Here is a 26,881-nt window from a genome sequence, read left to right as displayed (position 1 = left end):
TAAAATGATATAAAACCACTAGCATGTAACGATACTAACAGAAACCCTAATCCCCTCCTTTACTCACATGCACACACAGCCAAACAAATCGGGAAAATAGTTTATTGGCAGCGATAGAAAAAGCTGGTGAATGAATTGAATGGTCATTACTTCCCGATTTTGAGATGATCCTGCTTCAGCTAGCCAGGCCCTTGGTGTAAAGTTGTCTTTCTTCTGGAAGATTCCATTGATTTATAAGAAGTACAAAGTGACAGATTCACGTGGAAAATGTCTCTGATTTTATCAATTCAACTCACTGCAATTGTTGAAGGAAAGATAACTGTTTCTCTTCAAGTTTAAACTTTATTTTTGACTACAGAAAACAGGCATCTTCTGAGGAACACACCCTTTTGTGTCTTTCTCTCTCTGTGTGTGCCTGTGCCTTTGTAACTTATTTCCATTTCCAACCAGCCAATCAGCTTCACTTACAAACTGCCCCATGCTCCCGATTGAACATTGCAGGAGCCCAGAGTCACAACAGAGTTCCCAATTGGTGTAGAATTATGCAGCCATCCTGGTAAATACAAGACAGGCTTTCGGCAGGCAGGAGATGAATTACTCACTCGAAGCTTCTGATATACGCTTGTAGTCAAGTATTTATTTATATGGCTAACAAACACGCAGATAATACTGGAGAAATGTGGCAGATCTGAGGAATTCCTGCAATGATGCCCTGTCACAGTCTCAGGACATCAAAATGCAGTTTCTAGCTGATGAGGAGGTTTGAGGTATTGTTTTACACACATTATTTCAGTGGTTTGCTGTTGCCTTCTGCAGCATGGCTGACAGAGCATCTCCTGCACATATTGCTTCTGTTTAGGCATATTGGAGGGATTTACCGGTCGGTAATCAACTCCTTGACCATATTGGGTGAGAATTTACATTTATAACACTTTTTTGCTTCGGGCTCAAACACACAGCTTATGCCTCAAGATCTAACTTCCCTGTAAATACTTTGACCTCAAACACTGCCTGAAGTAATAAGTTGCATAGTCTCTCTCTGAGGTGAAGATGTTCCTTATGAAGTTCCCATTAGATTTGGGAACTGGTGAGAAATATTTAAAAAACTTTAAAAGCTTCAATACATAACTAAAAAGGGCAAGATATGTAAGAAAATAAAGCAACTGCAGATACTAGACATCTGAAATAAATAAATACTGTAGAAACCGAACAGGTCTGGTGCTTCTGTGGAGAGAGAAACCATTCATGTTTCAAATCCAATGTCATCTCTTCCCATTGCAAGCTGACACAGGAGTATTCATGCTGGGGAATGAGGAAATGGCAGAAAATAATTAAATGGATATTTTGTTTTCACAGAGGAAGATAGAAAACTCCTCCCAGGAATTCTAGAGAGAATGGGGAACTGAAAGAAATTAATAAAAGTGGTAGTACTGGAAAAATTTAATGAAACTGAAATTTGATAAATCTGGATCTGATGAGCTACATCACAGAGTACATTGGAAGTGGTTGCTGGAGAGATAATGGAGGTTTTGGTGGTCATCTTTTAAAATTTATGGGTTTAGCATAGTTGCTGCAGATTGGAAGATAGTAAATGTAACCCAACTATTTAAGAAAGAAGGAAGACAGAAAATGGGGAAGTACCGATCAACTCTTTGAATTGGCCATGCTAAATTGTCCGTAGTGTAAGGTAAGGGGTAGAGGAAGGGGTATGGGTGGTTTGCGCTTCGGCGGGTCGGTGTGGATTTGTTGGGCCGAAGGGCCTGTGCCCACACTGTAAAGTAATCTAAAAAATCTAAAAAAAAAAGATTTCTTGGCACCTATCTTACTTTGTTGGCCTCCTACACAAGAGGAAATATTCTCTCCCAGACTACTCTGATTGTCTCCTATAGCCCAGCAACCCCTCAGTTACTCTCAACATTGGTTCCTCAGTGAAGCCTTGTTAGCGGAGTGGGTTTTCTGTGGGGAAGAGGGGGAAGGATGATGGGACAGTGTGCGGACTGATTACCTGTAAAAAAAAACTACCATCTTCAAGAAGAGAGGAAGTTCGGGAAAAGGGACGATGAGTGACTGGGAAGTCAAATAAGGACTGCAAATCACTCATCCACAAAGGGATAAGTAATACAAAATCTCTAGTCAGGCTGAGAGGAGCGCTGATCTCTACACAGAGACAAAACAAGAGCGATGGCGCAGTGCAGGAGTGGGGGGAGCTAGGCAGCAGCTCCATTAAACTACAGATGCTCCTTAGCCCTGAGCAATCTCCTGCAAGTGGCTGACAGGTAGAAAGCCAATTAACAGCCATCAGATTCTGACAAGTAGGACCCAACGTGGAGGCAAATAATTCAAGAATGTTGATCAAATCGTACATTAAAATAATTATACACTTGAATGAGTGCATCCCTTGCAAAATAGCGCCATCAATTATTTAACAGATTGCTGCAGGATATTTCAATTCTGCTTCGTGAAAATTTAATTCATGGAGATAGGAGATGAAACCAAATAGTATAGAAAACCCCACAGTGGAGAATTCAGAAACAGCAGGTGTAGAGCTCTCATCAGCTCTGTCGATCCCAGCCCGCAGCCTACCATTAAGAGCTTTCTTTCTGAGGATGTAAGTAACAATCATTCTAAGAGGTTTTGACAGTGTAAATGCTGAGAGCTATATCTTAGCCAGGCAGTATAGAACTACAGAGGGTGAGTGTCTGGATGTGGGGACAGCCACTCAGGACGGAGATGAGGGAAATTGTCATAGCTCAGAAGGTAGTACATCTTGGAATTTCCCAACCACAGAGAGCCGTGGATGCTAAGCTGATGAAGTTGTCACGATTCACAAGGGTAACACACTGCAATTGAAGCCCCACTATTCTCCTGGTCTCCAAAAATGGGAAGTTTTAATGGAACCACCAGAAATCATAATCTGATTGACTGCTACCACTGAACAAAACAAACCACACCAGGTGTCTTCTGTAATGGTAAAAAAACACATTTATTGCAACAGTCTTAACCCTCATAAGAACAGCAAAATAAAAAGGATATCTAGTTCATGCATTCTAAACTTTACCCCCTCTGAAATTTTCACAGACACAAACACTGACACACACACACACACGCACACACACACGCACACACATACACACACACAAAAGAAAAGCAGATAAATGCAAATATTATGAACATAGGGGAAAATATTCGGGAGAACATAGGTCAATCACCAGTCCAAATGACAAAACTGGATGGCTTGGTTTCACAATCCTATCTAATTTTCAATTATATCACAATGTTATCTGCACAGCGATGATTAATTTTTAGTTTGCTGGTTACTTGTTCGAGTCAAGGTCTTTTTTTTATCTTTGGATTTTAGAGTTATTTCTTTCAGCCTCTCTGATGTGGCTTGTCAGCTCTATCAGAAGAAAATTGAAAAGAGCAACTTTGTAGAAAGAGGGCTTGAGTGAGGTTGATGCAAACAAGTTCTGGAGGTCTCCTTGCTTCTCTGTTTCTTTCCCCTCACAGAACTGATGCGACCAAACAAATTGGAGGGTTATGACTAGTCTCCCGAATCTGCAACAAATGATTATAATTGATCTATGATGTGGAGGTGCCAGTGTTGGATTGGGGTGCACAAGGTCAAAGTCAAACAACACCAGATTATAGTCTCCCAGCTTTATCTAAAATCGCAAGATTTTGGAGCACTGCACTGATGAACGGGCAGCTTTCCAAAAGCTTGTGATTTCAAATGAACCTGTTGAACCATAACCTGGTGTCACGTGACCTAATTAATCTTGACCCAATTCCCTCCAAAAAAATATTGTTTCATATGCATCAGTTAGCTTCACTAGTTTTCCAAGCGGCAATCAACTCCTTGAACATTCTCCCCTTTTTAAAGGCAGTGTCCATTTTTCTCAATTTCAGTCCTGTGACAATGCTGCTCCTTTAATAAGGTTACGTCGTCCTTGTTTTTTTTTTCTCAGAGCAGTCATTAAGACACAGGTTCTGGGATGTTTAGGTTTGAAGGGTTTTAGGGCTTGTTTGATTATAGCTAACAGATACTGCCTCAGACAAACGGCTTTCAAACTTAAAAAAACACTTGTACAATGAAAGGAGAGTGGCCATTTCTCCCAGCTCAGCTTTTCTCTGGTTTGGTTTGGCTTTAGCAAGCAGTCAGTTGTGAGGCTGCTGGACCCAAAGAAGCAAGTCCCATGCTGATCCTCCCTCTCTCTGCCATCTCTCCTGTAAGACCCTGTGATGATTTTTTTCCCAAAATGGGTATTTATGGGGATTGTTGAAAGTATTTGGCAGAGCATAATTAAGTTGGAATAATCTGTTGCGTTTTCAGAAAATGTTGTTATTCTACTTTCTGTTATCTTTTGTTTGTTGGCGATTTTTGAGAAGATTTGTAGCTCAGGTTGATGATAAGTATGTAAGTGTGCTTGCTGAGCTGGAAGGTTTGTTTTCAGACGTTTTGTCACCATGACTAGGTAACATCATCAGATATATGGTGAAGCGCTGATGGTATGTCCCACCTCTCCATTTATAGGCCTTGGTTTCTTAAGGCGGGTGATGTCATTTCCAGTTCTTTTTCAAGGAAAGGTAGTTAGGGTCTAAATCAATGCGTTTATTGATGCAGTTCTGGCTAGAATGCCATTCTGCGATGATTTCTCGTGCGTGTCTTTGTTTTGCCTGTCCCAGGATATGTGTGTTGTCCCAGTCAAAGTGATATCCTTCTTTGTCTGTATGTATACAAACTGTGATAACGGGTCGAGTCTTTTGGTGGCCAGTTGGTGTTCATGTATCCTGGTGTCGTTAGTCTGATGTAGTGTTTTTTTTTTACAGATCTTGCATAGTACATTGTAAATTGTGTTAGTTTTGCTGGTAGTATCTAATGGATCCTTTACGTTCATTAGTCACTGATAAAGTTAAGAAAGCAAGACCTATAAGTGGAGAGGCGGGACATACCACCAGCGCTTCACCAGAGACTCTCACTGATGATATTACCTCGTCATGGTGACAAAATGTCTGAAAATAAACCTTCCAGTTCAGCGAGCTAATTTACATACCCGTTTGTTTGTGTTTCATTCAGTAATCTTGCAAATAAATTTTGGTTTGTTTAAGACTAAGTGGGTAGGCCAGCTACATCACTCCTGAAATATCCACTATACACCTGCTTAAAGCAACGAGCAAAGTTAGGGTCTGGGCTACTTTCTTGAAATGTATTGAGGGGGTCTGGCCTGGTCCATAACAAACTGGGGGCTCTTTGCGGGATTTGTTCTATTGTTCCAAATTGGAATTGTTTGTTGGACTGGAAGGTAGTGAGTGGTGTATGTTAGTGTTTTTTGTTCTGGATATCGAATTCATTTGGTTTAAACAGTGCTTGAGATAGCAATGGCTCTTGCAGTCAGTAAGAGGTTTCTGGGAGTGGAAGAATTGACTCCGGGGACTTTGCAAAAGGTGAAGACCAAGCTGCTGGCATTAGCAGAGAGGCTGAGGGTTGGAGCTGCCTCCTTCTGTAAGAAAAGGAGAGACAATTAAAGCAATAGCTCAGCATTTAAATTTGCTGGAAACACCATTAGCATCTTTAGAGATGGCGAAAGTTCAACTGAAAATAAAGCAGCTTGAGTTAGAGGCAAAAGGCAAGGAAAGGGCAAAAGAAAGGAAACAGTTTGAATTGCAATTAAAAGCAGAGAAAAGAGGAAAAGAACAAATTGCTTTAGCAGAACAAAAAGAAAAAAAGAGATAAGAGAGAAAAGGAGGGAGAAGAGAGGAAGAAAGAGACGGAGTTTTTTCAGAAATTGGCACGTAGACAGGAAAGTCAGCTCAAAAGGATGGAGATGAAGGCCAAAGGTCAGCTCAATGAGGAAGAGAGTGAGGATGAGCAAACCCATGGGAGCCAAAGACCTGGTGAGAGACAGTTTAAATATATTCAAGCATTGTCTACATTTGATGAGAAGGATGTGGAAGCCATTTTCATCTTATTTGAAAAGGTGACTTTTGCGGGGGCCACTGACCATGTGGATTTTATTGATCCAAACAAAACCTGTAGGTAGAGCTGGTGAGGTATTCTTATTACTGTCAGAGTAGGTATCTGAACTCTTGCAGGACCCATTTCCTGTGCTTGTTCCTGACTGTGTGGTAACAAGGTCACAAAGTCACCAGTTGACACATGAGAGGTTAAAGAGTACAGATAAGAATGTTGATGTGGAATTAACAGAGCCCTGTTTGATCAGATGGTTGACACGAACCAGGAGCAGATAGATGTCAAAGCAGACATCTTTAGCTCAGATAAAGTAACTGAGTTACAGCAGAAAAATGAAAATTTAAGACAATTGTAATAAAAGGCATACACAGGAAGAGAATACAAATGTATCCCTGAATACTACATCTTAAAAATGATGTCTGATTGAGGAAATGGAGACCATCACATATTCAGGCAGACGAGAAATGGGCAGAAGTTCATCAAGTCTTATTACCAGTGGGTTATAGAATGGAGGTATTGCGAGTGGGACATGAACTCCCAATATGGGCTCATTTAGGGGTAAGAAAACTCCAAGTTACAATACAAAAACATTTTTACTGGCGTGGACTGCACAAGGATGTAGTTGAATTTTGACAACATGTCTTACATGTCAGGTAATTGGAAAACCACAGGCAGTAATAAAACCTGCACCTTTAATATCTATTCCTGCATTTGAGGGGCCTTTTACAAGAGTCTAAATTGACCCCTACTTAAAACAAAATGTGAGAATCAGTATTTGTTAACAATAATGGATGTGTCCAATAGATTTCCAGAGACTATTCTATTACCCAATATTACAGCTCAAAGGATTGTAGAGGAGTTACTCAAATTTTTCACTAGATATGGACTACCCACAGAGATACAATCAGATCAAGGGTCAAACTTCACACCGAAATTATTCAAGGAAGTTATGGACAACTTAGGAATAAAACAATTCAAATCTACTGCATACCATTCAGAGTTGCGGGGAACATGAGAAAGATAGCATCAGACATTAAAGACCTTAAAGAGGGCCTATCGTCAAGACTATCCAGAGAAGGGCTTTTTTGCCCGAAATGTTGATTTTCTTGCTCCTCGGATGCTGCCTGAACTGCTGTGATTTTCCAGCACCACTCTAATCTAGACCCTATCCAGATAATAGGGAAAAAGGAATTCTGTTTGTACTTCTGTGATCTGAGATGCACCAAGTGAATCGATCAAATTCAGTCCACTTGAATTAGTTTTTAGGCATGAAGTGAGAGGACCCCTAAAATTGACTAAAGAGAAATCGATAAGTTATTATTCAGAGGCCACATATTTGGACTATGTGAAAATTTTTAGGGAATGATTAAATAGAGTGTGGGTGTTGGCTAGACAGCATTTAAATGTATCACAGCATACAATGAAACAGGAAGCAGACAAGAAATCAAAAGCTCGTAATTTTGCTATCGGGGATAAGGTGTTAGTGTTACTTCCAATGATAGGTGAACCTTTAAAAGCAAGGTTTAGTGAACCTTATCAAGCCGAAAGGAAATTGAGTGAGGTGAACTATTTGAGAAGGACTCCAGACAGAAAGAAATCTCACAGAGTGTGTTATGTGAATATGCTGGAAAGGTATTTTGACAGGGAAGGAAAGCCAAAGGAGATTGTTATTGATTACAACAGAGTGAAGAACCAAATTCTAAGGATTCTGAATTGGATATTCCTCAAATTAAATTGGACAATGAGGAAGTTGTCAAAAATCGGGATACATTATTGAGTTACCTTCCAGAGGAAAATCGAAATGATTACGAAACAGTTATTACTATCACATGGGGAGATATGTGGAAATAAGCTGGAATTACGAACCTAATTATGCATAATGTAGATATACTGTTCCGATGCTATTCCGATTATGCAACATCCTTACAGGCATAATCCTCTAAAGTTGGCACAGGTTCAAAAGGAGATTGAATGCACGCTCCAAGATGACCTAATCAAAGAAAGTTACAGTGACTGGAGCTCAATCATTGTAATGGTGCCAAAACCAGATGGTACCCAACAGTTATGTGTGGGCCATTGCAAAGTCAATGCAGTTACAAAGATGCATATCCGATTCTATGTTTGGAAGACTGCGTTAAAAAGGCTGGACAAGCAACTTTTATTTCTAAGTTGGACTTGCTCAGAGGATACTGGCAGGCACTTTTGTCCGAAAGAGCAAAGACAATTTCGGTTTTTGTAATGCCAAATGGCCTGTATAAATTTAAAAGAGAAAGTGAGGTCTGCAGATGCTGGACATCAGAGTCGAGAGTGTGTTGCTGGAAAAGCACAGCAGGTCAGGCAGCATTCGAGGAGCAGGAAAATCGACGTTTTGCTTCGGAGCCCTCATTCCTGATGAAGGACTCCGACCCGAAACGTCGATTCTCCTGTTCCTCGGATGCTGCCTGACCTGCTGTGCTTTTCCAGCAACACACTCTCGACACTGTATCAATTTAAAGTCATGCCATTTGATATGAAAAATGCGCCAGCCACATTTCAGAGATGAATCAATAAGGTCATTTCTGGATTACTCAATTGTGTAGTTTATATTGATGACCTGGTGATTTTTTTGTCAAACATGGAAGGAACGTTTACAACATTTATCAGAATTGTTCGATTGACTTCGGGAGGCAGGCTTGGTGATAAATCTGGCTAAAAATTAATTTGCCAAAGCCCAAGTCAGCTTTGTGGGCCATGTTATTGAACATGGACAAATGGCCCCACAGAATACAAAAACAAAGGTAATTAGGGAGTTTCCCATACCATCAGTAAAAAGAGCAGTACTACGGTACCTGGGATTGAGTGGATTTTTTTGAAAATTTGTTCCAAGTTTTAGCAATGTGGCTGCTCCACTCATTGAATTGCTAAAGAAAGGCAAGAGGTTTCAGAATTCAGCAGACTGTCAGAAGGCATTCGACAGCCTGAAAGCTGTGTTAACCACTGCCCCAGTATTAGCCACAGCTAATTACGCAAAGCCATTCAAGGTGGCTATCGATGTGAGTGGTGTGGGCGTCGATGCTGCGCTCTTACAGGAAGCTGAAGAGAAAATCTAAAGATCTATCGGTTGTTCCTCCAGGAAATTGAACATTCATCAGCAGGAGTATTCAACTGCTGAGAAGGAGACTTTGAGCTTGGTGTTGGTTTAACAATATTTCAGTGTTTATGTTACCAGTAATGTATCTGAGACATTCATACACACTGATCATAACCCATTGAAGTTTGTGGGGAAATATAAGGACAAAAGTTCCAGACTGTTTAGATGGCGCTTGTTGTAACAGCCATTCAATTTGAAAATTGTGCATGTGGCAGGACGAGGAAACGTGATTGCCAATGCAATTGGCGAGACTTGAATGAGAAACGAGGGCATTCAGTGGCAGGAGTAAAACAGATTGGAACGAAATGTAGTAGTGCATGTTTGCATGATTATTGTCAAATAATGTATATGGGTATTGTGGTGTACTAACAATTTAAGATTAAGGGCTTTTAAAGTGAAGCCATCATTAGATATTGATGGTTCTTCTTTTTAAAGGGAGGAGGTTTGATGATGCTGCTCCTTTAACAAGGTTATGTTGTCCTTAGTTTTTTTTCTCAGAGTGGTTGTAAAGACACAGGCTCCTGGGTGTCCAGGTTTGGAAGGTTTTAGGTCCAGTTTGATTGTAGCTAACAGATACTGCCCTAGGAAAACGGCTTTCAAGTTATAAAAAACACTTGTCCAATGAAAGGGGAGTGGCCAGTTCTCCCAGCTCAGCTTTTCTCTGGTTTGGCAAGCAGTCAGTTGTGAAGCTGCTGGACTCAAAGATGCAGGTCCATGCTGATCCTCCATCTTTCTGCCATCTCGCCTGTAAGATCCTATGATGGATTTTTCCTTTTTTTGCAATGGGGTATTTATGGGGATTGTTGCAAGTGTTTGGAACAGCATCATTAAGTTGGAATAATCTGTAGGGTTTTTTGATAGGTTAAGTTCTTGTAAGTTTTGTTCTCTTTTGTTTGTGTTTAATTTGGTAAGCTTGCAAATAAATTCTGTTTTGTTTAAAACTAAGTGGTTGGGCCAGCTGCGTTACTCCTGGAATATCCACCTTACACCTGCTTAAAACAACTCGCAAAGTTAGAGTCTGAGCTACTTCCTTGAAATGTTTTGAGGGGGTCTGGTCTGGTTCATAACTGTCCGTAGTCTAAAATATAAAAACAAACATAGTCGCTATAAAGACTAAGATTGATATTCTTTGGACACAAAGTGGATAGGACAGAAAAAAGAAGTTCAGCCACAATCTTACTGACCAAACTTCAAAAACTGTGTGGTGTTTTATTCCTCCTCGTATTCCTATTTCTTATCCAGGATAATAGTCTACATAATGCCAGGATATCTTTTCATTGGCATAAGAGGAAATCCTTCCCTTGATTGTATGAATTGCTGCTAGTTTTTCATGCTAAGTGTCGCAAATATCTTTCTGTTGTCTCAACCGTAAACCCAATAGTAAATGAGCGTGGGTAATCTGCAACAACGGCTTGTCTGACCCTGGGTGACATCGCTGTATAATAGTTATATAATACATAAAGAAATGTTCCTGGGAGGAGCCAAATGGTTTGGTTTCCATTCAAAGCTGTCTATTTAGGCAAGCTTGAGAGTTATAGTTAGTAAGTTTGCAGATGACACCAAAATCGGAGGTAGAGTGGACAGTGAAGAAGGTTACCTTGGATTACAACAGAATCTTGATTAGATGGGCCAATGGGCTGAGGAGTGGCTGATGAAGTTTAATTTTGATAAATGCGAGGTGCTGCATTTTAGGAAAGCAAATCTTAGCAAGACATATACACTTAATGGTAAGGTCCTCGGGAGTGTTGCTGAACAAAGAGACCGTTGAGTGCAGGTTCATAGCTCCTTGAAAGTGGAGTCACAGGTAGATAGGATAGTGAAGAGACATTTGGTATGCTTTCCTTTGTTGGTCAGAGTATTGAGTACAGGAGTTGGGAGGTCATGTTACAGCTGTACAAGATATTGATTAGGCCACTTCTGGTCCCCTCTCTATCAGAAGGATGTTGTGAAACTTGAAAGGGTTCAGAAAAGATTTACAAGGATGTTGGCAGGATTGGAGAAGAAGTTGAATAGGCTGGGGCTGTTTTCCCTGGAGCATCAGAGGCTGAGGAGTGACCTTATAGAGGTTTAGAAAATCATGAGGGGCATGGATAGGATAAATAGACAAGGTATTTTCCCTGGTGTGGGGGAGTCCAGAACTAGAGGGCATAGGTTTAGGGTAAGTGGAGAAAGATATAAAAGAGACCTAAGGGGCATATTTTTCACACAGAGGGTTGTGCGTGTGTGGAGTGGCCTGCCAGAGGAGGTGGTGGAGGCTTGTACAATTGCAACATTTAAAAGTCATCTGGATGGGTATATGAATAGGAAGGGTTTCGAAGGATATGGGCCGGGTGCTGGCAGGTGGGACTAGATTGGGTTGGGATATCTGGTCGGCATGGACGGGTTGGATCAAAGTTTTTGTGCTATGCACCTCTATGACTCTATGACTATAAAGATAATGTGTACTTACTCTTAACTATAGCCTGAGGTCTTACAAGGGACTCTCATGAATCTCGGCTGTAATGTAACTAGTCACTAAATACTATCTACTAAATCTATTCTGATTAATAAGATGGTGCATCGCTACTGTTGAAGACTCTCCCCACTGATTTAGACTAATGTTATTGAGAAGGATTGGTCGCAGTGAATCTACATATTTGAGATGTGATGGATACAGCCCCAATACATACCATGCTGGCAAAGCTGAGATCTGAAAATAGAGCAGTCTTCCTCTGACATCCATGTACTTGCACCCTGTGAACAAAATGAACTGAACAGGAATCAGGAGCAAGAAAACTGGCTGGTTCTTTTCTCCCTGTCATGATGAAAATTGTAGCACTGGAGTTTTGTCGACTCAGCACTGGCTAGTGACCTAACCTGGGTCTCTCTTGGTTTGCACAGGGTTTTAATGATTAGTCAAATGGGTTGGGAAAAGAAACTCTGTTGGGCAATGTGTAAGAAGCATTAGATTTGACCTGTTTGCTTATTTTGCTAAAATGCTTCAGTAGAAAGAGTATTTGTTAGTTTTCCTGTAAATAACAAAACAGTGGAAGTGAGTTATTTAATGTCCAATGCAAAGGTTTGCAGACAGAGACAGCAGAAGCTCATCTGTCTGCTGTATTTTTATGTCATTGTGTTCAGTTTTTCATCCATTCATTTGAATTTCTTCTCATTCTTCAGTAATCTATATTGCTGGTAGCTCCCATCCTTCTGTCCCGATCCTCTCAGTCATTTAAATCTCAGGCGAAACATTCAAAACAGCAAGAGGCATCCGACTGTATGCGGGTATTTGCTAAAAAACTTTACTTCAGCAGTGATCCCCGTGAGATTAAAATAGTGTCCCACTTAGTTGGATGCCTGTGAATATGAAGATTTGACTTACAACAGGGTGAAGCTTAGAAATACGTCAGTCGCAAATTTGTTGAGCCTCACTTTTTTTGGGTGGGGTGATGTGGAAGATGTGGAAAAAGTTACGAGGATTCAATGTCTTCTTCAAAGGTCATCCGTCAACAAAAACAAGTTGACAGTTGCTACAGTTTTGTGGCAGAACGAGGCAGGCCTGTTAATAAAAGTGAATAGAAGTCAGGGAGTGGAAAGTGTTTACTCCACTATATGTGGAAGGCAGTCTTCGATAATTGAGATTTGGTCCACTGAATGTAACAAGCCATCTGAACATCTAACAAATGAGCAACGAGAATTTACAAAAGGCTGAAGAATTGGCTGAATTTGAAATTTCCCGAGTAGGGAAGGATGACAATTGCTGTAACTTTAGACAGATCCTCCTATAGAAACAATGTTGTGAAACTTGAAAGGGTTCAGAAAAGATTTACAAGGATGTTGCTACAGTTGGACGGTTCGAGCTAAAGGGCAAGGTTGAATAAGCTGGAGCGGTTTTCCCTGGAGGGTCGGAGGCTGATGGGGTGACCTCATAGAGATTTATAAAATCATAAGAAGCATAGATAAGATAAATAGTCGAGGTCTAGTCCAAAACTAGAGGGCAGAGGTTTAAGGTGAGGGGGGAAGGATTTAAAAGGGACCTGAGGGGCTACATTTTCATGCAGAGGGTGATGCAAGTATGGAATGAGCTGGCAGAGGAAGTGGTGGAGGCTGGTACAATTACAACATTTAAAAGGCATCTGGCTGGGTATATGAATAGGAAGGATTTGGAGGCATATAGGCCAAATGCGGGCAAATGGGACTAGAATGATTTAGGATTTGTGGTCGGCATGGACAAATTGGACCGAAGGGTCTGTTTCCGTGAAGTACATCTCTATGACTCTATGACATCAATGTGTTTTAGACAGAAATTACTTGGACCCAGTCCAGCATCATTCCTCAAGCTGTGTTCTGAATTGCCTGGGTTACTATTCCAAAGATCCAGTCACTCCTAACTCATTTTTCCTGGGCCTCAATTTCTCATAATATAATCTATAATTGTGACCCTCAGCACAGCCTGCTTTCATCTCCTAATCTTTATTTTGAAAAGGGACGCTCAGGTCAAGATCATGGAAGGGACGGTCAACAATGCAGAAAAGTATCTCGGCCAGTTCTGCATGCTCCTGGCTTCCTACACACGCAAGAATGCAAGGCTGAGAGACAAGGTTGACCTGCTGGTAAGACAGATTATGGACTTTGCAAACACCGAGAATCCAGAGTTACGAAGGTGCCTCAAGGACCTTGGAGAGGAGTTGTCAAAGATTCAGGACTACCGCCAGGCAGAGGTAGTAAATTTAATGGAGATGTCTATGCCCATGGAGCTGGTTAAAGTGTGATCTTTTCATACATATACACACAGAAGCCTCACTGAGGCAAAGGAATATGAGTTAGCTTACCACTGGCACACATTATTGCTTACTGGAATCGTGGTGATATTATTTTGAATGATTGACATAATAATGTCTGCTATTCACACTCTTCAAGTAATTACGTTTTAGACATTTTGTATTTAGGGCTGTAATAGCAATGTTGCTGCAAGAATACTGACCAGGAGCTGTACAGGACTATCCTCGGAGACGTTAATTGTGACTTTTTAACTTTCATTCTGTGGAGGTAGGTAGTACTCAGCACATCTAAAATGACCATGAACAGCTCAGCTGAACTGAGGTATGTGCTGTGTGGGAAAATGTTGGCATTCCACTTCATGATAAAGTTTATTCAAGTTCAAAAGCAATGAGTGTTCAGTTCTTCTATAATTGTGCGGGTTGTGCAGTCACCTGGAGGCAATATAAAGCTTAATACCCATGCTTCAAACAATTTCCAAATAAATAAATCTCACATTGCTGATCTGACCAAATTTTCATTTTCCAGTTTGGGAGTATAAACATAATAAAAGGCCTCATCAAATTCCCAGATCAACTATTTTCAAAGGAGAAAAAAGTACAAATGAGAGTGAATTTTTGCCAAGCTTGACGAGCATTCATTCCAATTTAAGTAAAAGAAATACTTTCAGAACTGGAAACATTTATAATCAATCTTAGTTGATGCTCAGTACGTGAGACCAATACAGTCACCTTGGATTGAAAGTGTTTACAAACTTATTTGGAACATTGCCTAATGCAAGGGGGGCAAATCAATCTCTCATTCAGTGTAAGAGAACCTAAGCTCTTCTTCCCTTTTCTATTTGAAAATAGGAGAATAGAAAGCAACCAGTGTTGAAAATTTTAGCTGTATGGCTCATGGTTAATGGTTCAGCTGTGACCTGAAATTTTGGTAAAGGTCAATGCTGCTGCCTCTCTTTTCTCTTTTAGTGTCTGACCCACTTGTGCATTTGATAGATAGCTCTGAAAGCAATTGGGCTTCAATTCCAAAAGTATATATCTCAGTTTCCATCGATCAGAATTCCATTGATGGTGAGCTGTTCAGAGCATTACAGATGTGGAATGTAGTAATGACATTGCTTTATTTATAAATCCCTAGATACAATTCCAAACTTTGACACCAAGAGACTTTTGAACCCTCCCATTTTTCACGAACATATTTCTGTTGAACATTTTAATTTGTTTAGAGTCATAAAGTCATAGAACCGTACAGCATGGAAACTTGTCCTTGCTGACCAGATATCCTAAATTAATCCAGTCACATTTGCCTGCATTTGGCCCTTATCCTTCTAAACCCTTCCTATTCATATACCAATATCATTTATTGTATCCGTTGCTCCCGATGTGGTCTCCTCTACATTGGGGAGACTGGGCACTTCCTAGCAGAGCGCTTTAGGAAACATCTCTGGGACACCCGCACCAATCAACCACACCGCCCCGTGGCCCAACATTTCAACTCCCCCTCTCACTCAGCCGAGGACATGGAAGTCCTGGGCCTCCTTCACCGCTGGTCCCTCATCACCTGACAGCTGGAGGAAGAATGCCTCATTTTCCGCCTCGGAACACTTCAACGCCAGGGCATCAATGTGGACTTCACCAGTTTCCTCACTTCCCCTTCCCCCACCTCAACCCAGTTCCAAACTTCCAGCTCAGCACTGTCCCCATGACTTGTCTTCTGATGAAGGGCTTTTGCCCGAAACATCGATTTTCCTGCACCTCGGATACTGCCTGAACTGCTGTACTTTTCCAGCACCACTCTAATCCAGAATCTGGTTTCCAGCATCTGCAGTCATTGTTTTTACTCATTACACCAGCCTCCACCACTTCCTCTGATAGTTAATTCCATACACGCACCATCCTCTGATTGAAAATGTTGCCCCTTATGTCCCTTTTAAATATATCCCCTCTCACCGTAAACCTACGCCTTCTAGTTCTGGACTCCCCCACCCCAGGGAAAAGACCTTGTCTATTTATTCTATTCATGCCCCTCATGATTTTATACACCTCCAAAAGGTCACCCCTCAGGCTCTGATGCTCTAGAGAAAATAGCCTCAGCCTATTCAGCCTCTCCCTGTAGTTCAAATCCTCCAATGCCAGCAACATCCTTGAAAATCTTTTCTGAACCCTTTTAAGTTTCACAACGTCCTTCCTATAGCAGGGAGACCAGAATTGCATGTAGTATTCTAAAAGTGGCCTAACCAATGGCCTGTACAGTCGCAACGTGACCTTCCAACTTCTTTGAACGTTGAACACTGTTCATATCACCATACCTTTAGCCTATTTAAACAATTAATTTTTGACAGTCATGGTTATTGAGTCATGGAAATGTACAGCACTGAAGCAGATCATTCAGTCCAACTCATCCATGCCAAACAGATTTCCTAAACTAATCTAGTCCCATTTGCCAGCATTTGACCCATATCCCTCTAAATCCTTGTTATTAATGTACACATCCAGATGCCTTTTAAATATTGTAATTGTACCAGCCTCCACTGCTTCCTCTGGCAGCTCCTTCCATACATGCACTACCCTTTGTGTGAAAAAGTTGACCCTTAGTTCCCTTTTAAATATTTCCTCTCTCACCTTAAATTCATGCCTTCTGGTGTTGGACTCCCCTACCCTGGGGTAAGAAACCTTGGCTATTCATCCTTTCCATTCCCTTCATGATTTTATAAACCTCTATAAGGTTACCCCTCAGCCTCCAATGCTCCAGGAAAAATAGCCTCAGCCTATTCAGTCTCTTCCTGTAACTCAAACCTCCAACTCCAGCAACATCCTTGTGAATCTTTTCTGCACCATTTTAAAATTAACAACATCTTTCCAATACCAGGGAGACCAGAATTCAATGCAGTATTCTAAAAGTGGCCTCACCAATGTCCTGTACAGGTGCAACATGACCCCCCCCCCCCCAACTCCTACTGTCAATGCACTGACCAATAAAAGCATGCATGCTAAACACCTTCTTCACTATCCTATCTACCTGCGACTCTACCTTCAAGGAACTTTGAACCTTCACCCCAAGGTCTCTATGTTCGACAGCACTCCATAGGATGTTATCTTTAAGTGTATAATTCCTGCCTTGATTTGCCTTACCAAAATGTAGCACCTCACATTTATCTAAATTAAGCTCCATCTGCCACTTATCGGCCTATCGGCCGATCTGATCAAGATCCCATTGTTCTCTGAGATAATCTTCTTCACTGATCACTACACCTCCAATTTTGGCATCATCTGCAAACTTACTAAAATTCCTCCTATATTCACGTCCCAATCATTTATATAAGTGACAAAAAGTAGTGGACACAGCATTGATCCTTGGGGCACACCACTGGTCATAGGCCTCCAGTCTGAAACACAACCCTCCCCCATAAACCCTCTGTTTCTTAACTTCAAGCCAATTTTTTAGATTAAGTTACTTACAGTGTGGAAACAGGCCCTTCGGCCCAACAAGTCCATACCGACCCGCCGAAGCGCAACCCACCCAGACCCATCCCCTACATTTACCCCTTGACCTAACACGATGGGCAATTTAGCATGGCCAATTCACCTGACCTGCACATTTTTGGACTGTGGGAGGAAACCGGAGCACTTGGAGGAAACCCACGCAGACACGGGGAGAATGTGCAAACTCCACACAGTCGGTCGCCTGAGGCGGGAATTGAACCTGGGTCTCTGGCGCTGTGCTGCTCACATTTTGTATCTAAATGGCTAGCTGTGCCTGGATTCCATGTGACCTAACCTTCCTAACCAGTCTACCATGCAAAACCTTGTTGATCGCCTTACAAAAGTTCATATAGACAACATCCAACGCTCTGCCTTCATCAATCTTATTTGTCCCTTCTTCGAAGAACTCAATCTAGTTAGTGAGACATGATTTTCCACGCTTAAAGCCATGTTGACTATCCCTAATCAGTCCTTTCTTTCCAAATACATGTAAATCCTCTGCCTCAGAGCCACCTTAAACAATTTACCCACCACTGATGTCAGGTTCACCAGTCTACAGTTTCCTGGCTCGTCCTTACCACTTTTCTTAAATAATGGCATCACATTAGCCACCCTCCAGTCTTCTGGTACCTCACCCGTGACTATCTCAGCAAAAGGCCCAGCAATCACTTCCTTAGCTTCTCACAAATTTCTTGGAACTTCTCCCCTCATGCCTATGGAATTAGCTTTCTTTAAGTTTATTATCCCTGTCTGTGATTGGAGCACGTCACTTTGAAACATAACGTGGAATTCAAAGGTATTATGATCACTATTATGATTTCATGGCGCAATACCAGTTCTAAGGCAGCTTTATCCCTAATCACATCTACAATGTATTGCTCCAGGAAACTGGTTAAAAATCAAATTCATTTAACAAATTAAAATAAATCTTGAACAAGCATTTGACACAAATAATCAAACCTTCCAAACAACCATTACTGACAGACTTCATCTCCCGCAAATCATAGTGGGATTTATACTCTTGATTATGAGTCTTGTAACATAATCATTACCCAAACATAACATAGGTTGAATGCTAGGGAGAATGAGGGAAAAGTAAAATCTTAATTTTATTTTTCCACGAGGATTTCTCAGCATTTGGTAACTGTCCAATAGTAATCATTGTAATTGGCTTTCACTGATTACTGGGTTGAGATTTCCTACACCTCGGAAAAATGAGGTGTTCAGGGAGCCTGCAGAGAACAGTGACAAGAGGTGATTACCACAAGATGGAAGTTAATTAACACAAGAGGGAATTAGCCCTATAGCAAAATTATGTTTCTATTATTTATAAGTCACAGTTCGCTGCTACAGCTTCACAATTTGTTGCAGAAATGTCTTGACAAGATTGGCCATTGAAATAATTCCTGTTTGCCTTCCTCCCCAAATTGTTTTAGGTGGAGAGACTGGACGCCAAGGTTATTGCACCACTAAAGGCTTATGGTCCCCTGACAAAATCCAAACGGGTATTTTACTTTACATCGTTTGTTAATCTTCTGCGGTAACGTTTCCAATGAATCAAAAGCCATGTTCTTTTCCATGCGTGTGGCAAAACCCCCAACTAAACAACCACTTGCATTTAGATAGTGCCTTTAACATAAGACAAACAATCTGAGGTGCTTCACGGAGCATGATAAACGGGAATTACCACTGAGCTACATAGAGAGATATCAGAACAGCAGAAAGATTTTAAGCAGTGTTTAATGAGGAAGACAGAAAGAGGGAGATGTGGAGAAGTAAAGAGGTTTAGCATGGAAATTTTAAAGCTTAGAGCCAAGGCAGCTAAAGATATGGCCACCAACCTTGGAGCGAAGGAATATTTAAGAGGACAGAATTTGAGGAGAAAAGATCCAACTGGCCTCTGGGTGAGGTTCCCGAATTTATTATGGTTCTAATCTGTTAAACTCTTGGGTGAAGTGAAGGCAGATGGAGTAGCTCCCTTTCTTTATTCACCCGCCAAGTTCAATTGATCACCACAAGATTAACTTAGTAAAGATCCCATTGCTGGTCAATACATTTGTCCCAGACCCAAATGCAGCTGTTTTTTAAAAGGAGACTCTCTTTAGTCATAAAGGATTGAGTTTATTAATGACCAAACGCGAGAAGAAATAGTCACACATCACGCTCCACCCCTGCTCTGAGATTTCTAACAATCGAGTCTTTGCTAGACTGGGTACCAGACAAAGAAGTGACTGGGACTTGGGTCAAGTTAGGATGCAGGCACCATGGTTTAGGATGAGTGAAATATTCCAGAGGTTTCAAGATATGATTCTGGCCAGTATAGTACAAGAGCACAACTGTCACAGCCTGTTCCTGTTAAGCAGAAATGACTGGTAACTATTACTGGGGAATTGTTTCAACTCATCCAAGTTTTGATGTGGACTGATATTGTGGCAACATCTGTGATTCAGACGGTTTTGCCACTTGGCTGGAAGATACACAACAAGTGTGGATAAAACACCGGATGTTGGTTGGGGGGGGGGGGGGGTGGGGGGAGGTGGTGTATGGAGGCAGTGGCAAACAAAAGGGAGAGGACACACTACAAACACTGGCTGAAATTCCAAATGAAATGCCTGGATAGAGAAATTCAATCACTGCCTGGAAATGAGAAAGGCAGGTTGATCATTTTTGGTGAAAATCATTTAGAACTGGTAGTTGAAAGAAAGATTACCAAGCCCCCAAATAAAGTTGCTAAGCTAAATAGGGATGTGGGGATGGTGGTTGAGACTCCAGATAAAGAGGGGGATTCAGTTTCTTCAAATGTAGATGGAAGAGAGAGTATTTCATTGCAATATGTCACATCCTTAAGTGTTTTGGTAGGGTAGATTCGAGAAAGCATGCTGTGGGGTAACGGGCTGGAGTGACATTGAGGCAACAGGGGTTTCAGTTAACAAGGGCCCTGTGATGCCTTTTCTCAGCAAGGCTTACCACAAATTGTGCCATTCAGCCACTTTACAGATCAGGAGAGTGCCATAACCCCAAACCAATGATCCTGAGAGCAGGAAGGTCAGAGACCAAGAGCTCTTCTGTACTCAGCAGCGCCAGTGGGGAAGTGGTGACTACTTTTGGTGCTGCACTCAACAGAGGCCTTGGATGCAGAGAGATCCAGATGTTGATGCGTGATGGCAGAAGGGATTTTGCAGGGTTAAGCCTGTGAGGGAGGAGGTCAGCAGTTCAGACTGGGTGCTAGTTTTCAGTGAGATATCCATCTAGATATTGGGTCCCTCAGTCAGGCACTGAATACTCTAAATTCCCCAACTCCAGAAACCCACCAACATGCAAACGTTTGCTTTTCATACTCCCACCATGGTGGATCCCCTGCCTGCCAATGGGTTAATACCCATAGTTCACCATTGCTTTCTTGATGGCAATGGCTCAGCGAATGAGAGTCAACGTGCCCTTGATTGTAATTGTTGTGCTCATTTGAAATTTGGTGTTCTTGTTTTGACAATAATGTCTCTCTTCAATGATAGCTCAAATTCTGTATCACTAAGCAATGGTTAAGTTTTACAAAAGAATTGGAGTGCCTGTCACAAAATAAAATTGATATTAACTTCATTAGTATACTGGTGTATAGAATTTTAACACATTTCCTTGCCATAGAAAACATTACGTTAGATTGGTTTCTCTTTCCACTCTGAAATCAAGGCAGACATCAAGAAATTTAATAGCGTCCGCAATCGTGAAATTAAAGAACTTGAAAACCTGCAAAAGTTGAAGCAGAGAAATCCTTTGGACAGGCAAGGGATTGTATCCTTTCCCAAAGTTCTGCTCTTGAGGGTGGAGACTTTAAAGAAATGAAACATTAATCATTTATACAACTTTTCAAATGCACATAATGGCTGTAATAGGGCCTGTAACTATCAAATAAGGTTTCAAGTCAAATTTAGAAGAATATATAAAATAGACATAAGCACCTTTGATATTTATGTAAATACTGATTATGATTAGTACATATTAATCACTGGGATTTAAAGCTCTTATATTTGTATTAATCTATAATGTGGTTACATCATAATTAATTATGATCACTTATATTACTGCTTATACCATCATGTACTATGTACAAACACAGACAGAAATGTCTGCTAAGATATTTTGGAAAAAAACCTTTAAATATATCCATTACCAGTGACTTCAATAATATATTCTCCTCTTGCTGACCTATTGTTAGTTTTAACCCACTGCTAAAGCCTGGAGCAAGCAATAGAATATTAAATTGGTAAAGGAGCAATTTAACACAAAATTAGTTACCATTTGTCAAATTATGATCTCCTGAGCAATTGAGAGATTGTTTTAGTAAACGTTCATCCATTCTTCAGATTCTTCAGACCTCAAGGTATTTCTGCCAATATATACAGGATGATTGGGCAGAGGAAGTCTCCATCTTAAGCTGCTTTAGTTCCAACCTTTAATCAGTTTTGCCCATTTGATGACTAAGGTGAGTTTAAACTAGCTTGTCAGGAGGATGGGAATCTGAGAGGTAACCCAAAATTGAAGAAAGGAATGTAGTAAAATTGGTGACAGGAAGTTGAAAAGATCCTAGGGAGACAGGGGAAGAAAATTAAGCATTGAGAGTACGCTTCAAAGGTGGAATGATGTCACAAAGAGGAAGTGAAGGGGACTCTAATGCCTACAGTATTCACAAGGTATTTGATCTAAAGGCAGAGTTGCAGATACATTGGTATGATCTAATTGCCATTACAGAAACACAACTATGTGGTGACAAGGACTAGGAAATTAGCATGCAAGGGTGTTTGGTAATTAGGAAAGGCAGACAAAAAGCAAAAGGAAGTGGAATTGTACTCATAAATAAAGGAAGGGATCAGTACATTGGACGTCATAGAATCCCTACAGACTGGAAAGAGGCCATTCAGCCCATTGGGTCCACACTGACTATCCAAAGAGCATCCAACCAGACCCACTCTATCCCCATAACTCCATTTTTACCATGGTTAGTCCATCTAGTGAGTTTATCCACTTTGGAGAGAGAACAGATATGCAAAGTAAGAGGTTGGAAAGTGTCGATGTATAAAGGGACCTAGGTGTCCTTGCCGATAAGTTACCAAAGGCTAATATGCAGGTGCAGCAAGCTAATAGGAAGAATAGCCTTTACTGCAAGAGGAGGTGAGTATGGGAGAAATGATATCTTGCTTCAATTTGATAGGAGTTTGGTCAGACTGCACGGAGAGTACCATGTGTACTTTTGGTCTCTTCATCGTAGGAAAGATTTTCTTGCCATAAAGGCATGGTTCACCTGTTTGAAAGATGAATTTCGTATTCTTATAATTGTTGCTTTCCAAAGCAGCAAATTCTCCAGTGTGGTGATGGCATTTAGAATTAGGTTAAGATGCCTCAATCACATGGATTTGAATTTGAGATAAGAATATCTCAAGGACACTATGTTTACTAGATAATCATAACCTTAATTTTCAAACATGCCTGGTGTAAGATCATAAGTGGAAGCTTTACTGTACGTAGAGGAATGGGAGATGGTTTCAGTACAATAACCAATTATAAGGTTCTTAACAGATGGTGCTCAAGACCTGGATACCTCCATCTCCCTATTCAGATAAGCTTTTTCGAGTCAGCACCTCTGTAAGAGGTCACATAAAACTATTCACATCTCAGGGTTCTGCTTGGCATTTCAAAAGCTCACAAGCAACCACTTTCTGCTACCAAGTATTCCCATACAACTCTATACAGATCAAGATGCAAAAAAAGCTTTACTTTTATTAATTTACAGAGTATGGGTATCACTGGCTAGATCAGAATTTATTTCCTGGGGGGCTGTTAAGAGTGAACCTATTGCTGTGGATCTGGAGTCACGTGTAGACCAGACCAGGTAAGGATGGCAGTTCTCTTCCTCAAAAAAAATAAGTGAACCAGATGGGTTTGTCTGACAATCATTTCATGGTCATCATTAGACTCTTAATTCAGAATTTTTATTGAATTCAAACTTCACCATCTGCTGTAGTGGAATTTGAATCCAGGTCCGCAGAACATTACCTGGATCTCTGGGTTAATAGTCTAGTAATAATGGCACTAGACATTCACCTCCCCCTCCAATTAGTCAAGCTCTCCTGAATAGCTTACTCCTTGATAACTTTTCTTGCTCTTCTTTCAGGATGGGATTTAATTAATTATCAGTTCACGTTGCATTATTCACATTAGCCCACTTCAATGATCAATCATCATTTCTGTATGAGAAAGATAATTTAACCTGTTCTGATTAATTCTTCAACAATTCCTCCCCTGCCAAGTGTTGCACTTGATTGTGATTTAAAAGTTTCTAAGACTCTGATACTCTTGCAGGGACTCAATTCAAGTATTGATCATTGACTATTGTCAAGAAATTTCCCAGTATTGTTTCTATACCTTTTCTTAGCTTGTGCTCTCTTGCTCATGTAGCTTAGCACAGCTTTCTGATTTCAGAGTTAATCGATTTTTACCCATCTTGTGCTGATTTTCACAACCAGGCCACTGGATTGAAATTGAAACTGTCGAGATCCCAACATAGCTCACCCTGGGGAACCTCACTCATTACTTCCCCATAATCTTCAATATATCCTGAAAAACTGGACCCACTGTTCTCTCTCTTTCTTATCCATTGCCAAGTTTTACCTGAGTTATTAAAACTTTGAAGCTAATTACTAATCTATCATGTCAAACCTTATTCAATGCCTTTTGGAAGTCTAATAACCTGAGATGTCACTTCTTCAAAGAACTCAAGGAGGTTAGACAGCAGGATCTAATGCCTAGAATGTGAATTTTTACAAACTTGGATATCCTGCTGACTGCAGCCATTGTGTCAGGATTCACCTCAAATAGTCCTCAAGTACAGTCAGATCTCATATCAGTTTCATTTTCTTTTTATTGTATGTTATGAAAGAATGGTAGGATGGAATGGATTACATTGTACATTTAGATAAAGCACTCTATATTGTGTACAGGCCCAGAAATGTTGGAATTATCTTTGGGAATGAAATTAGAAATTGTTATCTCATCATTCAAGGCTTTTTTTTTTCCTTAACTGATCTTTCCAGTCACTGGTATGTGGTCTTTAAATTTGCATCTGAAGTTTTAAAACTCCCCCTCATGCAGCAGGCTCTGATTATTGTAATCTCAATGTATAATCCCTCCATTGTGAAAACGGCCATTTGGCCCAACAAGTCCACATTGATTCACTAATGACCATCCCACCAAGACTCACCCCATCTCTGTAACTCTGCATTGCCCACAGCTAGTCTACCTAACCTACGCATCCCTGGATACAATGAGTAATTTAGCATGGCCAATCCACCTACCTTGCACATCTTTGGACATTGGGAGGAAACCACAGCACTCAGAGGTAACCCACACAGACATGGGGAGAATGTGCAAATTCAATGCAGATAGTTGCCCAAGGGTAGAAATGAACCCATATCCCTGGTAATGTGAGGCAGCAGTGCTAACCACTGAGTCACTGTGGTGTCAATGAGAATTATGAATTTTTAATATGCTGGAGGTGGGGAGGGAGCAGGGAATGCAGCTGTCTCCAGTGAATAGCTGTTTATCCCCCTTAAGTTGCTGGTGATGGAGCCTGTCCAGAACGAATTGACATTTTCAGAACTTCTGGCTACCTTGAACCGTCCTATGCCGATCAGTGCATAATTGTCAGATTCACCGCAGGACCCAGTCCATCCTTTGGATGTGGTTTTGGGACAAATGTGTGGTGTTAACTGGCACCGGCAGGAATGCTGCTCCTTGCCTCACTCTGCAAGCGTACTGACCATTTCATTCAACTCCTTTCAAGGCCCTGCCTGCTCGAATTGGCAAGGCAGCAACAGCCTCCAAAATAATGGCCATCTACCCTTGATGTTGATGGCAGACAGGCAACTCCCATTCCTTGGAGGCAATATAGCGTCACCATTGGAGCACCATGTTCAGCTCTTGGCCAATTAGTCCATTTCAATTCAAAAACAGCCAAGCAAGAACCACACAACTTCAGAGTTGTGTCGGAACCCAGATCTCAAACAGGTATGAAGTTCCTGATAAACCTTCAATGTTTAGGTCCCAGTTATAGAAAGTAACTGAAGACCTCAGCATATACAGTTCTTGATTTACAAGCCCACTGATCAATAGAAATCAGCTGAGGTTAGGCTGTAGGTTTATAGGGATGGTGCATGTTTTATATTGCACCTCAAGTGATAAGCTCTGTAATGATACAACACTGACGCAGGATTACCTCAAAAAGCATTATCAATAATTAACCAATTGACCAATTATTAACCAAAACTACATTCACCTTCTTCATGAAAATGGTATGATGTTGCTTTTCCAAGTGCTTCATATGTGTCAATATGCCAACAAAGTAATTAATGGAAATGCAATGCGGTTTGTCTTCCTGGAGTTTTCCTTTCAGTAAATGAGAAACGTGTCTTCTGACTGATTGCTGCAGTCTGCTTTGGCAGAGGTGAGTTAAATGTCAGATGCATCACCTTCATCAAGTCTATGTTGCTGTGGTTCATTTATATGTGCATGCACTGGCAGATCTCAAATGGTGAAGTTGATGATCAGTATGAAGTGCTTGCAGGGGAAGTGTTGCAGAGAGTAAGTGCAATATTTACAGGGCATGCTTCCCGCATGTAATACATATGTAAAGAAAAGTGAAGGAAGTATTTGCATTTATATACCATCTTTCACAAACTTAAGAAGGCTCAAAGGATGTCACACCGAACTCATCTCCGCATACCTTGACACCGTCCTGTCCCCCTTAGTCCAAGAACTCCCCACCTACGTTCGGGACACCACCCATGCCCTCCACCTGCTCCATGATTTTCGCTTCCCCGGTCCCCAGCGCCTTATTTTCACCATGGACATCCAGTCCCTGTACACCTCCATCCCCCATCGCGAAGGACTCAAAGCCCTCCGCTTCTTTCTTTCCCGCCGTACCGACCAGTAACCTTCCACAGATACCCTCCTTCGACTGACTGAACTGGTCCTCACCCTGAACAACTTCTCTTTCCAATCCTCCCACTTCCTCCAAACGAAAGGAGTAGCCATGGGCACCCGCATGGGCCCCAGCTATGCCTGCCTCTTCGTAAGATATGTGGATCAGTCCATCTTTCGCAACTACACTGGCCCCACCCCCCACCATTTCCTCCGCTACATCGATGACTGTACCGGCGCCGCCTCGTGCTCCCACGAGGAGGTGGAACAGTTCATCCACTTCACCAACACCTTCCACCCCGACCTCAAATTCACCTAGACAGTCTCAGATTCCTCCCTCCCCCCCCGACCTTTCTATTTCTATCTCAGGCGACCGAATCAACACGGACATCTACTACAAACCGACCGACTCCCACAGCTAACTGGACTACACCTCCTCCCATCCTGCCCCCTGTAAAAACGCAATCCCATTCTCCCAATTCCTTCGACTCCACCGCATCTGCTCCCAGGAGGACCAGTTCAAAATACGTACAACACAGATGGCCTCCTTCTTCAAGGACCACAATTTCCCCC

At 41.3% G+C, this 26,881-nt stretch overlaps 1 protein-coding gene across 5 annotated transcripts in view; it reads left to right on the top strand.

The window, feature by feature from the left end:
• Nucleotides 1-26,881, top strand: part of LOC122558239 (CBY1-interacting BAR domain-containing protein 2-like) — a 63,243-nt gene that overhangs the window by 5,782 nt on the left and 30,580 nt on the right. For 2 of the 5 annotated variants that reach the window (XM_043706593.1, XM_043706590.1), the window contains exons 2-5: nucleotides 13,564-13,798; nucleotides 18,775-18,843; nucleotides 21,026-21,127; nucleotides 24,424-24,429. In XM_043706593.1, the coding sequence (XP_043562528.1) occupies nucleotides 13,564-13,798; nucleotides 18,775-18,843; nucleotides 21,026-21,127; nucleotides 24,424-24,429 (412 nt within the window). Of the gene's footprint in view, nucleotides 1-13,563; nucleotides 13,799-18,774; nucleotides 18,844-21,025; nucleotides 21,128-24,423; nucleotides 24,430-25,817; nucleotides 25,833-26,881 lie in introns of all 5 variants that reach the window. The other 3 variants (XM_043706591.1, XM_043706592.1, XM_043706594.1) reach the window with 3 other exon arrangements.

This window comes from Chiloscyllium plagiosum, chromosome 17, assembly GCF_004010195.1.
Source record: "Chiloscyllium plagiosum isolate BGI_BamShark_2017 chromosome 17, ASM401019v2, whole genome shotgun sequence".
Taxonomy (NCBI): Eukaryota; Metazoa; Chordata; class Chondrichthyes; order Orectolobiformes; family Hemiscylliidae; genus Chiloscyllium; species Chiloscyllium plagiosum.
Note: the sequence above shows the minus strand (reverse complement) of the source record. Positions and strands in the feature narration are given on the sequence as shown.